General features: G+C 39.1%; 2 protein-coding genes across 2 annotated transcripts; one reads left to right on the top strand and one right to left on the bottom strand.

Annotated features, from left to right (window-relative positions):
* Nucleotides 1-381: 381 nt before the first annotated feature.
* On the top strand, nucleotides 382-1044 carry ins (preproinsulin). Its single transcript, XM_073841082.1, has 2 exons — nucleotides 382-561; nucleotides 871-1044. The coding sequence occupies exons 1-2, from the start codon at nucleotides 384-386 to the stop codon at nucleotides 1017-1019; spliced, it is 327 nt and encodes a 108-aa protein (XP_073697183.1). The 5' UTR covers nucleotides 382-383; the 3' UTR covers nucleotides 1020-1044.
* Nucleotides 1045-2926: 1882 nt separating this feature from the next.
* On the bottom strand, nucleotides 2927-17196 carry arhgap35b (Rho GTPase activating protein 35b). The gene is made up of 7 exons (XM_073839840.1): nucleotides 16562-17196; nucleotides 9655-13632; nucleotides 8940-9081; nucleotides 8452-8529; nucleotides 8062-8193; nucleotides 6380-6485; nucleotides 2927-6283 (listed from the first exon to the last, which is right to left on the bottom strand). The coding sequence occupies exons 2-7, from the start codon at nucleotides 13381-13383 to the stop codon at nucleotides 5917-5919; spliced, it is 4554 nt and encodes a 1517-aa protein (XP_073695941.1). The 5' UTR covers nucleotides 13384-13632; nucleotides 16562-17196; the 3' UTR covers nucleotides 2927-5916.
* Between the last annotated feature and the right edge of the window lie 288 nt (nucleotides 17197-17484).

The raw sequence follows: 17484 nt of genomic DNA, 5'->3' as shown, positions 1-17484 counted from the left end.
TACTAGACCTGGGTGAGCACCAGAATGTGTTTGTCTTTTGTGAGCATAGTAGCACTCAGGAGATAAAGTGAATTGGTTAGGCAAACACAGCTAATGTGGCTTGTGTAATTGGACAGTGACTTAAAAGTGTTCAAGTGTGTTTGTCCGCTGATTCAGTCGAAGACTGCTGAACCTGCCGAAACACATGTATAAAAGTAAGAAGCACACGCTCTTTGTCCCAAACCTTCCCTCGTCTACCTTCTCTTTCATTCCTTTTCCTCCGCTTCAAGAACAGGTATGTGACCAACAAGATGGTAAATCAACTTGTAATGCTATGGTTACTGGTGCAGAATGTAGATATGTGTTTTATCAGTAAAAGAGCATATTTTTCTGTCAGTTTGACCATGGCAGTGTGGCTCCAGGCTGGTGCTCTGCTGTTCCTGTTGGCCGTCTCCAGTGTGAACGCAAACGCAGGGGCCCCACAGCACCTGTGTGGATCTCATCTGGTCGATGCCCTCTATCTGGTCTGTGGTCCAACAGGATTCTTCTACAACTCCAAGAGAGATGTTGACCCTCTTATGGGTAAGAAAACTATGTTTAATAGTAGAGGAGCTTCGAAAAGAAGTGCATTAATATGGGTCAGAGATGTTAGGACAACATAAAAAGTGCATTTACAGTATCTCATGATATTTTGACGTGATATTTTGTGTAGAATTCAAAAATATTTTAACCCATGTGGCAATGAATGAGGGTCTGAACTGATTATCTGCATTCATTATCCATTGGACTGGGGAACTTCAAAGAAGAGCAACAATTTAAATGTGGCTTTGCTGTATACTAGTATAAAACTAGACTAATGTCAGGACTTTCCCTATTGTTGTATTTTTTCAGGTTTCCTTCCTCCAAAATCTGCCCAGGAAACTGAGGTGGCTGACTTTGCATTTAAAGATCATGCCGAGGTGATAAGGAAGAGAGGCATTGTGGAGCAGTGTTGCCACAAACCCTGCAGTATCTTTGAGCTGCAGCACTACTGTAACTAAAGAACCTGCACATGTCCTGTGACAATTGCCAATGACTTTATGCTCTTGATTTGTTTTTCATAGAAAATAAAATTTTATCAAATAAATGCAGATGTTTTTGTATCATTTAAAGGTATTTAAAAATTCCATTGATTTAAATGAGAAAACAATTCCGTTTTATTTGACAGGTTATAGGGATAGTTCACCCAAAAATGAAAATTCTGTCATTAATTACTCACCCTCTTGTCGTTCCAAACCCGTAAAACCTTTGTTCGTCTTCGGAACACAAATTAAGATATTTTTTTAAGAAATCTGAGAGCTTTCTCACTCTGCATAGACAGCAAAGCAATTGACAAAAACAGCTTGTTTAATTCTGAGGGTCAGAGATATGAAAATGGTCATAAAAATAGATTTTGGCTCACCTTTGACTATAGGGACAAGGCAAAAAAACAATATGGCTTCGTTACTGTAAACTAGCAGTTGCAAGATTGTGACGTCCTTTTAGAAATTATATAGAAGGCCTTTTTAAAATTTTTACATCTCCTGAATGCAAGCTTTTAAAAAAATAAATTAACTTATATCTCTAATTCTGTGTAACAATGTCCCAATAAATGTTGTGGAATATACATGAAATTCCAAAGGTACCAAAAGGTCTCTTCTTTAAAAATAGTATACTTACAACTTTTTACAAATTCAGTTCTTTCCCTGGACCATAATCAAAACTAATTTTTGATAAGTATGCATTGCTAGAAACTTAATTTGGACAACTTTAAAGGTGATTTTATCAATATTTTAAATTCTTTGCACCCTCAGATTGCAGATTTTGAAATTGTTGTATCTCTCCAAATATTGTCCTATCGAAACAAACCATACATTAATGGAAAGCTTATTTATTTTTCACCTTTCAGATAATGTATAAATCTCAATTGTATAAAACTCACCCTTATGACTGGTTTTGTGGTCCAGGGTCACAATGATGTTTATAAATATTAAATAGATATTCTTGTAAGGGCAAATAATCAGAGAAGTCTGTTTTCATGACCTGTTTTTGAACTCAACAGTAGTACAGTGGCATCATCTATTTAGACAGATAAATACAATCTCATTCAAAAGTTTATGGTCAGTGGGATATAAATTCTAACATTCCACTATATTACTGTTTTTACTCTATTTTTGATTAAATATGTCGCTCATTATCTAAAGGGAACTCAATGAGAAACACAAAAAATTGAGAACAACATTCATGTAACAAAATTGATTTATTGTTTGTTCTCATTTATTTAAAGCCCTCCTGACCCTCCTTCATCACAGGATCATTCTGCTGTTTTTTTCCATCATAATTAAATACTTATTTTTAATCAGACTTATATTCTGAAATACTGAAACCAGCAAAAACCTCCCTGTGTAGATATTCGGTCACCATGCATGCTACTATACTAGCCTAACACCATCTAATAATAATAATAATAATAATAATAATAATAATAATAAAAAATTAAATAAGCAGCAAGGGACTAAGCACCAGGACTTTTTTCTTTTGTTCATATATGAAAGAAACAACAGGTTCAATTACGGTCAACTAAAAGGCTGTGTGTTTTGCACTTTTACAGTAATTCTGAAAAGTCCTTCATTTGAGTGGTACAAACAACACCATCTGAGCCACATGAAAAAGCCACACTGTCAGCTAAATATCTCAGATGCCTTCTTAAAACCTTTTTTCTCTCAAACTTTATAACATAACGGCTGCATTTCTCAAACATGAAAAGAAATAAACCAATACTCACAGCAGAAAGAGCTGCTCTGCCAATTAATAGAAAGTAAAGGCACCAGGAAAAGGATGAAAACAATGCGGTAGGTGTGTGTGTGTGTGTGTGTGTCTAGACCCCTCTCCCACAAACTAGCCCACATACAAAAATCAAACAGCTATGAACAGGTTTTCTCTTTAATTTACATTTTCAGTCACGTAACTGGGCTGTTCTACAGATTTTTGAAAACATTTTTTTCATGCGCTCATATATTTATTAAATATACCTGCTGATCAATTTATGGCCACAAGAGGGTAGCAGAACATTCATTTACAAAGAGCAAGAGTTGTTGAATTATTATGAACTGACCATTGATCTCGCATTCAGACAATACAACTGATTTGACTCAGACTCATTCTGATTACATTATTTTTTTTTTTGTGAACTGAAAATTAAATAAAAGATTCTGTAGAGGCTTTTATCATAATCATTCTGATAAATCCAAGTTAAAATTACAATATTTAAAGTGTGAGAAATTTCATGTGTGTTTACATGGAAAATTATCATGAAATAGATCATTTCAAAGCGTCAGATCAGAATTTCCACAACTGTCACATGCAACCCAGAATTTTGACTAATGGTCACTTAGAAGTTTCTAGGGAAAGTTTATTAGTAAACTCAGCAGGTCAGGTGTTGTGAGGCGCACAATTTTGATTGTTTAAATGACTCCTAATGTTGCGCCATCACAACGAATCAGGGCTTCATCTTTTTTTTCTTTTTTTTTTGCCAGTATTCCATATTCTGGCTTTAACACAATGCAACAACGGACATAGAATAAACAAGTTATCATACTCAGACTTTTAGGAGAAAGTAAAAGCCAAAACAAAAGTCAAATCCAAAGTAGTTCTACTCCTACAAACACTTCTACTTAACAGAACATTATGTGGCACTCTTAAAGGGCCTCAAATCTTTAACCATTATGATAACTTTCACAGTTACCCATCATTTTCTGGACTAATCACATTAGCTTGAAGAGAAAATGCATTCTTACAAGTATAACACACAGAGATGGCTGTATCAACATCTGGACTAGTTGCTATTTCTAGAGTGTTCCAGCAGTTTGCTGGAAATCTCTATATGAAAGGAAAATATTACACTTCAAGTAAAGTTGGGACTCTTTCAGTTTTGTTCAGCCTGGTAGAAAAGCAGCAGATACACAGAATGAAGAGGATCATGAATGAAAGCGTTATCTAATCATCAAAGACTTGCCATACGGGCTATTTGTCAAGTATTTGAGTTGAATCTGATATACTCATCCCCAACCCGTCATCCAAATATGTACAACTGGTGTTGAACCCTCATCAGCCACATTGCACTACTTTGGTACTTCAGCTTTTCTACCTTGGCTGGATAGAAATAGGAAGTGGCATTTCAAGCAAAATACATTTAGGAATAATTTCCTTCACATCAGAAGCTTTGTGGTTTTAGAGAAAACAAAATAAGGTAATATACATACAATCTACATTTTCGATGAATCATTGTATTTTTATACATCATGGATTTGTCCAGAAGAGTTTAGACAGAACATGTAGATGGTAGAAGCAGATCAGGCAAACTGTGTCATTCCAATCCAGAAACATGGAGATGACAAAGAAAAAAAAGGTGATTCAAGGTCCATGTTAGTCAAAATTCAGGCTGTACAGGAGGTCCAAAAAAACATACTAATGAATGTAGAATCATCAAGAGTGAACTTTAGTCCAGGATTAGGCTTAATCTGTGTGGCCACTCTACATTCACCTTGAAGAGGTCCGTTGATCTTTTAAACACGATGGCAAAAATGGGAACCAATCATTATTCAGTGTCGCAGTTCACAATACAGGTCTATATAAAAAGACAAAAAAGTGCTTTAGATTATTAAGTAAAAACAATGTAGTTCGTAAAACAGTCAAACTGGGCATCAGTAAAAGGCCTTCATGTATTTTTTAAAACTGGAGTCCAAAATTAAGGTGTGAGGGTTGTGAGTTGCTGATTCAGAGTCTAATGTTTAAGGTCAGAGTAAATCTGCAGTCTCAGTGATCTTGAGCCCCACGCCAGCACTAACTGGAAGTGCATTCCCTAAAACCACGTGACACCGCTGCCATTTAAATCCCAGCCTTCAAAGAAAGGGCACGTATGCTCCCATTAGGTGAATTTATGAGCAAAGATCCACAGGAGACACTCAGCAAAGCAAATCCTCACCAACATCACCTAGCCTATCAGGTGTCAGAACTTTGAGTCTTTAAAGCAAGGAATAAAAACATCCTCCAAAATCCATGGTGCATTTAAAGTTCATGAAAAATAAAATAGGCATGGGGTAGAAACCAATAATGGTAGAGTGGAAAACAACAGCCAGGCAAAGTGGTGAATATGGTTGCAGCTAAAGTGAATTCATTCATCTTCTTGAAATAAAGATAATAAAGAGAGAGAGAAAGAGAAAAGTGAAGCTAATTCTATTATTCTCCCAAAATGTTTTTAAGATGAAAGGCTGAACAACGAGTAAGTGCTTCATGGTTTTCATGACTACAGTGTCCTCTATACCACAGATCCATATAGAGACGTAAAGAGAGAAAGAGCAGGTACTGTTGTAAAATGAAATGTAACTGCCTTCTGAAAGAAGAAAACAGAAAAATCCTTCAAAACCATTTGTATCCTTCTCGATCAGAACATCTATTTCCACTCTCTAGAAAATAACACCAACCCCCTTCTGTAATAAACTACATGAAGGGCAGTGCTGACATGGCGATTGGAGTCTTTGTTGGTTACACACTTTAAAAAGAATTTTGAAGAGTTCATAAGCGCAAAGACCTTCATTTTGTGTGTGATATGTGTTAACAACTGTAGATTAGGGAGCTCAGTCTTACAAAGAGTTTAGATACAACCCTAATCAAACACACCTGAATTAGAGTATGTTAGAACAGGTTAAAACTAAATTCTGCAGGACTGAGCATTGAGCATGAGAGCTCAGAGCATTTTTTTACATACAACACTGACCTAAACAAGCTACATGTTTTAGAGGCATTTAGATGTGTGTGCAGAGCATGTATGTTGATGTGTAAGCATGCATTGCAAGTGTGTGTGCAAGCGTTTGTGTGTGTATAGTTCACTAAATAACAGGCCACGTGAATTTCCCCATCTCACAGTGTTTGTGGTTCTGCGGGGGCCGTGTGTGGGCTCTGGGGTGGAGAGTGTGGTGGGGATTGTAAAAGGGGGGTAAAATGTGGGGTTGGAGGGCAATAAGAAGGGGCGGCTGTGGGGGATGGGGGCAATCCGCAGGGCACCAATGGTCCAGGGGGTCCAAAAGGGCCGGTGGGTGACTCAGCAGGAGGCTGGTTGTAAAAGAAGAAAGCACACTGATGGATGAATGTCTCGATGATTGTCTGATAGGTGCGCGTGGCTGTCAGGGCATCCATAGAGGTGAAATCTGGCCGCATCAGTGTTGGCCAGAAACAGATGGAGAGATTCTCGCTGGTCATTAAGTTGACTCTGTTCCACTGACTAACCCTGAGAGAGAAACAGAGGTATATGAGGTATATTTAATGTCTCTTCCCTTTAACTGATCTCCAATAGTTAGCAACTGCAGGTGGTTTTTGAACTCACTTGTTTAGATGGCTCATTACGTATTTGAAGACATCAAAATTCTCCCTGGGAAATCGTCTTAACACGTCCTTCATTGTGTGAAGCCTCTGTTCTCGATCATTAATTTCTATACGCAAAAAATTAAAAACTTGATTACTCCACAAGCTTCGACAGGCATGGTGTTATGGATGACATAACATCCAACTTTGCTTTCTCTGCATGCAACACTGTATTATTTTAGAATTCAAGAGGATGCATTAGTGCTGAGCGGTTTGACCAAAAATCTCTATCATGTTTTTTTAGGATTCTGGTAGTTTGACAGTTTTATCACGTTTTTTCCCTGACTGTGCTCTTATATTAATCAGACTGCATAAAACAGTTGCAGAACCACTGCATTTTAATCAGGGTCCGAACAAACATGCAGTTTTTAATGTAAATCAGATTTATAATTTCACAATTTATAACAAAAACAGGATGGTATGACCTTAGCTTTGTGATATTATGCTACATAAAAAATATCCAAAAGAAACAATAACAGTAGACAGGCTGAATGCACTAGTGCATTTTCGTTTTAAAACAGTCTACACTAGCATTTTCACTGCGTTTCAGAAACAATCTCCGTCCACACTACACAACTGAAAACGCATGTCACATGACCATTCAGGCTGCATAGCATACGTCTTATTTATTTACTTATTTTCTGCATGTCTTATTTAAGAGAACTGTAATAAAATTGACTGTTATTCCGTGGGGTGTACTTTAACGGTTACTTTTCTTAAATAAGCCTCCGAAATGAGACGCAACAAATGAGGATGAGGTATTGTTTACATGTTCATCAAGGATATGCAAAGCGAATGTGGGCAGTCACGCCATCGTCATCACTAACTAAAACGGGGTCTGCAGCATTTTCAAAGTCTCTATTTTCGAGGGTCGAAAATGCAGGAGTAGTGTAAACAACAGGTGTAACCATAGCGTTTTATAATGAAAACGTATGATAAATTATAGTGTATAGTATTATAGTGTAAATGTAGTCCTATATGCATTATACTAAGGTAAAATAAAAAGAAAATACCATCAATACCATCAAAATTTTTCTGAAATAGTTTCTCTCAGGAAACTCTCTTTCTTACTATATTTCACGCACTGTGAACAGTGATCTGCCTGCTACAGTATTTTCTCCCTTTTGTGTCTGTCTTCAGCTTCTCTGCTTTTGTTAATGGGCATTTACAGTTGGTTTATTTGCCCAGTTAAAGAATTGTGTGTTATTATTAGTTCTAAAAGTTTTTCAATCATCCACCTTTTTCTTCAACAAGAAAGAAAGCCTATGGGTGATACTTCCGGTTCATTAGCCATTATAGAGAAATAACAAGAATAACAATGTGCAGTAAATGGTAAAACTGTTTGCACTACAAACCAGTGTGCTCATAATTAAGACAATAAATTAACATAATATGTTAAGACATACCAATTTGCAATATCAAGCAGCAAATTGTTTTGTACAGCTAAAAATAGCTGGACATGGATGGGACTGGAAGTCTGACTCATAAAATTTACAAATAGCCATGCCCTCTCTTATTGGAAAAAAAGGTGGATACAGCTAACAGGGATCTCCTCTCAATTAATAATGCTGCCCAGCACTAGGATGCATTTACCATATTATATTCTTCACATATGCGTTAAAAGAATGCTAAGTGAAATCTTACTGAAAGCTTCTATCAGCTCCTCCTGTGAGCCATAAGGAACCAGAGGATCAGGCAGCTCAGAGAAGAAACTTTTCATTGCTCCGGCAACTGTGTTCACAGTGAAGTCCTTCTCCACAAGGTCCAGATTATGGTCTAAGAAGAATGAAAAGTTTATAAATGAACAAAGTGAGGGACAGAAAGAAAGGAATCATAGAAGAACAAGAGCAGTACAACTTATCCATCAATATGTGTGTGGAAATCACAAAACACTAAATTAATTTTACATTAAAAGCTTGTGCATCCTGTCAACATGCACTCATACATACTATACGTAACAATACGTGCCTTACCACCAAAAGACAATCCACCATCATACCACAACAATTTTATCGAAATTCTCTTTGAACTTACCCTGTTCGAACTGTCTCTGCATGCTCTCTATCTCCGCCTTATTCCCACTTACCCTGTAGATACCCTCTGTTGTCAAACCTGAGACACAGAGAGTTGTTTAATAAGATCATCTTCATATACATATCCTTTCTATGATTAATTGTAAGCATTTTAAGACATTAAGTACTAATCACTGCCAGAATACTTGTGTCGAAGATAATTCTACAAACTGTTACTACATGTAGGTCTAATATACTTTTACATGTACCTAAAATTATATTAATATAGTTCTACAATCTCCATTGTCAGACCATAGCTGAAACCCAGTCAGAAAAAAGTGAACTATGTGCAAAACTATGCTGTGGTGTGATTTATGACAGCTACAGCCCATTAAGCATCTAATTTTAACCAGACACTGTGATAATGATAAGCTTATATGGTTCCCTAAGTACAAGTCTTATGGGGTGAGTATGATTGGGAAACAGCAGCAGCAGCAGCAGAAAATGTACCTGTGGCCTCAATATAACGAATACACTTGTCAATGAAAACTGGGATAGGTCTTTCAAGGGAAACCACATTCACCAGAGGCACCCCAAAGTAGGTACTCTCTAAAGGCTTAGAGATAGAATGACGAGGCTTTGGTCTTGTTTTCTGCAAGCAAGACAAATACAGATTATTTGACAATTAAACAAGACACTTAGCATTGTTTTGACTCCTTAAAGGGATAATGAAAATTCTGTCATTAACTACTCACCTTCATGTTGTTCCAAAGCCGTAAGACCTTCATTCATCTTCGAAACACAAAAAATTAAGATATTTTTTGATAAAACCTGGGAGCTTTCTTACCCTACATAGACAGCAACACAACTACCACGTTCAAGGCCCAGCTTCATAACATTACGGTTAAACCACTGCTGTCACATGGACTATTTTAACAATGTCCTTACTACCTATCTGGCTCTTAAATGTGTCCGTTGCATCGCTGTCTATGCAGAAAGCTTAAAAATATCTTAATTTGTGCTCAGAAGAAGAACAAAGGTCTTACGGGTTTAGAACGACATGAGGGTGAGTAATTAATGACACAATTTTTGTTTTTGGGTGAACTATCCCTTTAATAAAGCCTCCAATAACTGCAATTAAACTAAATATCGCAATGTTAAAAAGAGATGAGCACACTTTTTTTAAAAGCCATGTAAAATAAGGAAATAAATAAATAAATCTTACTTTGCCTGGTCGGCGAAGACTTTTCAGTATGTTCCTCTTTTTGGGATCTTCTCCTTCTTCATTGAGTATGTCTGCCTTCAGTCCTGAAACATCATCATCTTTTGACCTTGAGAGTGTGCCAATCTCATCGTCACTTCCAATGGAGAAACTAGTGCGGAAACTGCTGAACTTCCCCAGACGTTTGGAACGATCACGGTACAGCCGTGGCTTTACCCTTGCTGCCGAGAACTTGCGACGTCTCTCCAACGAGCTGCCATCCCCTTCGCTGTCTGAACCATTGCCTCCTCCATTAGAGTGGATCCGATTGGAATTGCGGATGGTAATAATTTTGCCCTGTGTGCTGTCATGTGGCACAGAATATATGCTGTCCTCATAGCTGGGGCGGGGTTTAGAGACAGCATCCATTGGCTCAGCGTAGTCCGAAGGATCATAGTCTCCTCCTAGAGGCCACGTCACATTGGATGTAAGGGAACGCCGATGGCTGACTGCATCCACGTATGGATTAAAATTTGGTTTTCTAAGGTCAAATGTGACACTAGGTTTGGGTCTTACTTGTGGAGGAACTTTATTATTTAGCTTGTTCTCAAAGGTGCTAAGGTCAGAGATCACAGAGAACGTGTCACCTGAGTCCAGGTCAGGCAATTTGAATCCACCATGTGAGGTGAGTGTGCCATCATGGTAAGGCGGGGAAGCTTCCATGTCTTCCTCAGAGTCTAACAGCATTGTGACAGGGCTTGGGGAGCCACAGTGTGGCGAGTACACATTCTCATTTGTGCTACTGGCTTCTGCAACGTTTTCATACATATGACTAGCCTCAACAATAGTTCTTTTTTCTAACACCTCTGTGAAAAAATGTTCCAACAGGTCTAGTTTGTGTAGTCCTCCAACAACTCCTCCAGCGCCACAGACAATACTGCAAAACCGTCCCTCAAGTTCACGGGCCAGTTCTTCACCTTGGACTAACAACTCATGAGCAGACTCAGAGTCCAGAAGCTCTGTCCGGGTTTCCCCTACTGCGAGCAGCTGAACTGGGACAATGTCCTGAACCTCACACAAAAAGGCACACAGGGTTTCAAAAGAAGCCTTGCGGCTAGCCGAGTATACAGCGATGTAGCCATGCACCAGCCGACTCTTACGAGTGGCAAAAGAGGCGTGGTATGACATTAAAGACAGTTCAATTGTATGCTTGTGACCGCCAATTGTTTGTTCCAGCAGCACTGAAGTGCCACTTGTCTGAGCAGAGGTTGGCTTGCAATGCTGAGGAAGCAGGAATGGCGCAAGAAGTTGATCAATGTCATAGGAGTCTCCACACATTAGGCACATGACGATACGCAATTCAGCCTCTGGACTCTGATCTTGCTGTAATTCTCGAATACATGGAGGCAGCGGAGGTGCGGGTGGAGAACAGCTACGAAACGTAGAAGTCCTCCTTGTTTCAAGTAGAACCTTCAAGACCTGATTGATCTGCTTTTCATTCACATTTCGCCCATAGCCAGTGCCTGGGGAGGCAGGTTCCAGGTAGTTACACTGCAGTTTTATGGCTACCTGCTGACCCTGTGAGATTAACGCTTGAGCAGTCTCGCCACCAATGTCACCCAGTCCTCCAACACCTCTTTTGGTTACTAATAAGACTGACAGGGGAAGCTGAGCCATATGGTTGTCCCTTCTGCCAAGTGTGGACTCTCGCAACTTCTCAATACTCTCTACAACATATGACAAGGACTCTTTTGAATTGTACAAACACAGGCATCCATGGGGAATAAATGTGGATGTATGAAATGAATTAACAGGAAGTCTAACATTACCCTCAATGGGTCGAAGGACGAGCTCATACATTCTACCTTCAAGCATATAATGATCATCATTGGTACACAATGCCCGAATCTCATTGGCTAATTCTCTTGCAAGACCATCTTTGCCCAGTATAACAAGATTGATCCTATCTACCTTTCCATCAAACATATTGGACTTTCCAAAGGAAGGGTATTGTGCAGGGAAGCACAAAGCTAGTATTTGCTCAATTTTGTTGTCAACACAGTGTGGGCAGTTCGGACATGTTTCCTTCGTAGGGTGATACACAAAATGGATGTGTTTCAGCACTAAAGCATCCCTTTCAGCTTGTAATTTCTGAAGGGCCTTAAAGCGTTGTTCTTCACCTAACACTTCTTGAATTGCTCCCATCTTCTCTTTACTAGGTTTGGCATCTACCTCAAGTTCATAGAAGAGCTCAGAGTACTCCAGTAGAAGCTCTTGAAAATCCTCTTTTGCCCTGTCTATGATTGCTTTCTGGTGCCGGTTGTAAATGTCCAAATATTCTGGCTCCTCAAGCCACTGGTAGAAGTCTTCATTCATGATGAAGCTTCGGGCCTCCTCCCAAGGCTTGCCAGGAGTAACGAATGGTGAAGATGCTAATTTTGCTTTGAACTCATGACGCATCTGGGCACGCTTGCATTCATTGCGCAAGTGTTCAAGGTGTGCATCGAAGATTATTTCAGCAGCCGTGGTGTCTAGCACATCAAAGGGGATACGCTCATCATCCATGTTGTCAAGATGTGGCGTGTCCTCCCATGGTGCATCGTCCAGTACCACAAACCAATGATCAAAGTCTTTTTTAGACTCAAGGACCTTCTGGACCCCAGACCAGCTCAAATGCTCAATTTCATCCAACTCAGACACTAGGCTACTCAAGGCGAGTGGAAGAGCACTCAAGTATGCTTTGCGACGCCTTTCAATGTGTTCCTGTTTCAGCCGGTGAATATGTTGTTGAAATAGCTTCTTAGCTTTACCCGTACCTTCTAAAAACACATACTCCTTGTATTCAGGTGAAGTCTGCATTCGTCGACTAACGTTGGGCCATGTTTCATTGTGATTCTTCACAATGTGGTTTACTAACCACTCATAGCGGTCTTTCGCTGAAGCAATTAGTTGACTCTGGTGTTTCAGTGCCTCGAAGTAAGGTATGATCTTGGGCTTACCTCTTCCCTTATCGATGAGCTGTATCAAGGTAAGGAAAGCCAAGTCAACATTGACGTTGGACCGTGCCGACGTCTCAACAACCTGCAAGTTCTTTTTTGTAATGGCAAAGGTATGAGAGTCCTTGATGTATCGCTCCACACCCTCATCACACTTAGTAAGGACCAGCACAATAGGCTTTTTTGTCTTGCTTAAGTGATTGTACAAGTTGGTGACAAACTTCATTTGATCATCAAAGTTGCGGTTCATACCACGACTGACATCAACACAAAGCAGAAAGCCATCCACCTGCAATTTGCCTTCAGGCATTTGCTTCTGTTCGAAGTCTTGCTCCAGTCCCAACTGATCAGTGCAGAAGTACATGAGTTTTTCAGCAGAAGCCAGTTTGGTGGAGGCAGCTCTTTTGATGTAGGGCTGTAAGGCTGTGCTGCGATGGGGCTGGAACGTCTGGTCATCAATGAATTCGGTCTGCTCAACCACATGCATCCTGCAGTCTGCACCATCTTCCAAAACTCTCCCCACCTCTCCCCAGAACAGGAAATGGTCATTGTTGACAACCCGGCCACCGAAGTCACTGGTACTCAGCACAGAAGTGTGGTCAAGATGGAAATCGTCCGCACTAGGGCGGACAAAGCGGTTACAAAGGCATGATTTGCCAACTCCACATTGCCCTTTCTCCTTCTCGGTTCCCGAAAGGCCAACAACAACGAGGTTGTAGATAGGCATTCGGGAGTCTTGCTTTTTAGCCATCATCATCGTACACAGGCATTCATCTTGCCATGCCCCAAAGGTTGACAGAGGCAGACTCTTTAAATCGTTTCCATAAAATGTTGAAGTCAGGGAACTGTATTTGATTTACAACTGAGGCTTTAGTTCTGATGTTTCAATCATCCTTTCAGGTCAAGAAAACTGCTTGTAGTTCTGCCTATATTAGAGAGTACTAATCAGAGATAAGAGTGGAGACATGAAGATGCGAAGAAGGCAGAAGCAGGAATTGTGGCTAGCCTAAATGAGAAAGGGAGAAAGGGAGAAAGAACAAACCAATTATCAGCAAAATCACATGCTTTGTTTGCCCAAAAGGAACATTTAAAGAATTTTAAACTACTTTATGAATTCCCACAGATATTATAATAAAAATATACCCCTTAATATACATTAATACATTTCAATGTTTCTAATAATACTTCTTCAATAATATATAATATTCTAGACAAAAATTGATAAGAAATACAATTCCAATCAAAATAGAAAGCTAATTTTTGTATCAAGTTCTACCATTATCAGATTGATACTGGTCGATTCCTATGCTAGCAAACCTACACAACTATGTAAATACTAAAAACTAGTCAGAATAGTTCACTTGACAGTCCTTCAAAATCATAATTCACAATCTATTTACACTTGGTTTCATGATGTGCTTTTAGTTTGAATATATACTGCTTGCTAATATGTGTTTAGTTTTTCAAAGCGATCAAATTTCCGAAACACCACTTAAAATAGTTATTTAAATAGACATATTGCATACAGTATGTAGGTTGGCCATTTAATAATGGTGCTTTCTCACACAGCAGACATAAGCAATAATTCCAGCATGTAATTAATCCACTATTATCCTCAGCTAGTGCTGCTATTTAAAGACTTAGGAAATTCCTGATTACTTCATTTGCAGGAATTAAGTCTTCTGTTGTCTGAACTAGTCACTTCACATCTCAAAGTTCAAGTAAATGTTAACTATACACTGTAAAAGAAAAATATATTTGGTGTTCAACTCTGAATTCCTAAACGTTGCCAGGGTCATTCTGAGTGGTTTGTAAAGTGTTTCTATGTGGTTGTTTATTCATTCATTCATGTTTCCATGATATTCTGCTTGTAGATATTGATCAGGTTGTATAATGGTATGATTACACAATACTACATGCAAAATACTAATGCATTATATAATAAATGCAGAAAATCTGAAACAACAGTAAAGTTGATTACTTATTCTCCAGTGAACTGTAGCACTTAGCAGTTAGGGTCAAACAGTTAGCCTACATTTACATAGTAAGCACATTTAAACTACTAAGAACTGTTGAATAGAATATTACCAGCATTTAATGATTTCTTTCTTTAACCATTTCTGTATTATTTCAACACAATAGCACACCCACAGTACCTCATTTCCTTACTTATATGTAATTCCAAACCCATATGGCTGTCTTTTATCCATGAAATGCAAAGGAGAAAATTTTAAATAATGTAGTTGATTACTGTTTTGCAATTACAATGAATGTGGCCTAGAGCTTTTGAGCTTCAGAAAAGACAAAAAGCACCATAAAAGCATCATAAGTGGACAATGTGATGGGCTATATTCCATGTCTTCTAAAGCCATATGATACCTTTATTTGAAAAACAGACCGAAATTTAAGTTGCTGAGCTACTTTCATGAAGCCTTTTTTTGTCATTCTGTAGCATGACATCACCAGGCCTAATTACCTTTCATTATAGTAAAGAGTGGGCAGAAAATACTTAAATTCACCTAGTGTGTACACAAGAGAAAAAGTTCTCACAAAATGTTTATATGTTCAACTTATCTAAGGGCCTTGTCACATACTGTATGCAGTTGTGCAAAACAGTATAACTGTATGTATACTGTAAATTAAATGAGTGACACCTTTAACATCTTAAATGGAATGTATTTAGTGATCATTTATTTAATCTACTGAAAAAAGAATATAAAAATAATATGAAATAAGACTGCTTTGACAACAATTCTTGTTCTCACTTTGCAGCAAAACAAATGCACATATGTAGTTAGGTGCACTGTCATAAATAAGAGAAGAATGCACAATACAGACTTAAAAAAAAACTTTATTCATCACTTAATTACTGCTGTGCCAAATTTATTAAAAAACATTTTTAAATGACTATTGGCTATTCACATTTCCAGAGCTATTCCTGAATAATGCACTCAACAGCAGAAATATTACTCCTGCTTACTTTTATTGTTATGGTACCACATAGGAAATGTTTTGCTTGTGAATCCTAATGCAGTGGTGTTGTAGACTTAAAAACTCAAATACAGACCCTGTCTGACTACAGAGCTCAAACTAGGTGATCCGCAGGCAGGTTAGGTGTAGTGCAAAGTGAGTGCTAGTGACAATGCTGTTTGATTGGTACTACATAATATCTGAGTCAACTAGCTGTTTAGACTCATCTTCAACTGCCACACCAAGACACAACCTTATGATGTGACTCCCCTGTACTTGAGAAATATACAACTTGATCATAAATCAAACACTGTGGTTGTAAGTGTATGGCGAAATAAAGACATCCCACGGCGCACTCTTTAAGCAAAATGCACATCTTAAGTTCTGAACCCTAAAGAAAGCAACTGCTTAAGGATTTCACTCCAAAGCCTAGGCCCAGCATAGCCTAAGCAAGAAAGCTACGTAATGCGGATGTCATGGTTCAGAACTGCCTTCCTATGAGCAGCTCAGCTGTCTGTGTGGTGCTGCAACAAAAATGACACACTCAACTGTCTGTGACATTTGCCTCGCGTACTTAAATCATAGTAAGCGGTTATAATAAATTAGCGCGACTCATCTGTTTCGTTGGTTTATTGTACAAATAAAGTATTCTGCAATTCTGCAGCGTTACATAGCAACTAAGGTGCACATCACGTGAGAAAAAACAGTCTGCCAACTTATAACATTCTGAGATTACAAGAGTGCAAGATAAATCCGTTTTCAATGCAACCAAGGCGCAGCCTGCACAATAGACAGCACTCACTTGTATTTGTACATACAATTTTCCTTCTGTGCTGCTACTCCGCTCGTTATTTAAAGATACTCGATTTATAGGCTACTTTAATCTGTCACGTAGGTGTCACAGTCTACTTTGCTCGCTAGTACTTGTTTTATCGAAACACCGTGGATAATACACGCATACATACCAGCGCCTTTCTCCGTCCTCCCTTTCCCTTCTCAATCGCTCTTCCCTCGGCCAGGCCAGCGCGAAGGGGCTTACAACCGGCTCGGTCAGTGTTGTTGGAAACCAGAAAGAAAGGAAAACAAAAGACTACGTAAAAAGCCGAGGACATTAAATTCCGTGGGGGTTGTTTGACTGTGGCTTGACAGACTTGCCGTTTCCAAGGGATATTTTTGTCAGGCGCAACTTACTGATCTCGCGTTCGCATAGAAACGGCTGTGAAAATCCACCGACGGCTAAACATATCCAAACAAAGAAATGTCCTTTCTTGGAGGCCAGTCGTTTCCGTGCAGAAAAAGGCTTGTTTTAATGTCTTCCTCCGGCCTGAGCACGTTGGTTTTGATCAATTATAATGCCCTTTGTTGTGGCCATAAAATGCTGATTTCACCGTGTGCAGACGGCATGCAGCGATGCCTTTACACTGAGATACAACATCCAGTTTTTCGTAGCCAAATCACGAGCAATCTGGGCTACGCATGTCTTTAAACGTTAAGCTATATATACATTGTGCGTGAGGGTGAAAGTGGTTGTCCAAGCCTCCCAATAATGGCGGTCCCTCCGCCCGAACCCAACTCTGAGTCTGCCCTCTTTCGCTCTCCTTTTTTGAGGATAAAAGAGGGTTACTGAGACAGCCGAGACTCGCCCAGTGGCGCATGGACAACAGCACAGCGCTGAGCCAATTACAAGAGCCGATCTCGAGCGCGCGCACGCGAACGCAGGCCCGACCTAAAGGCGAAGCAGCATCCTTTCAAAGACAGAGTGATTGATGTTGTTGCAGATGATTGTGATCGTATATACACTTCTAAAAATAACGGTGTGAAGCACTATCTTAAAATATAATGGGTCTGGGTGTAACACGTGCTCTGAAACCATGTGAATAACTGCTCA

This window comes from Garra rufa, chromosome 5 (assembly GCF_049309525.1).
Source record: "Garra rufa chromosome 5, GarRuf1.0, whole genome shotgun sequence".
Lineage (NCBI taxonomy): Eukaryota > Metazoa > Chordata > Actinopteri > Cypriniformes > Cyprinidae > Garra > Garra rufa.
This window is presented reverse-complemented; position numbering and strand designations above follow the sequence as displayed.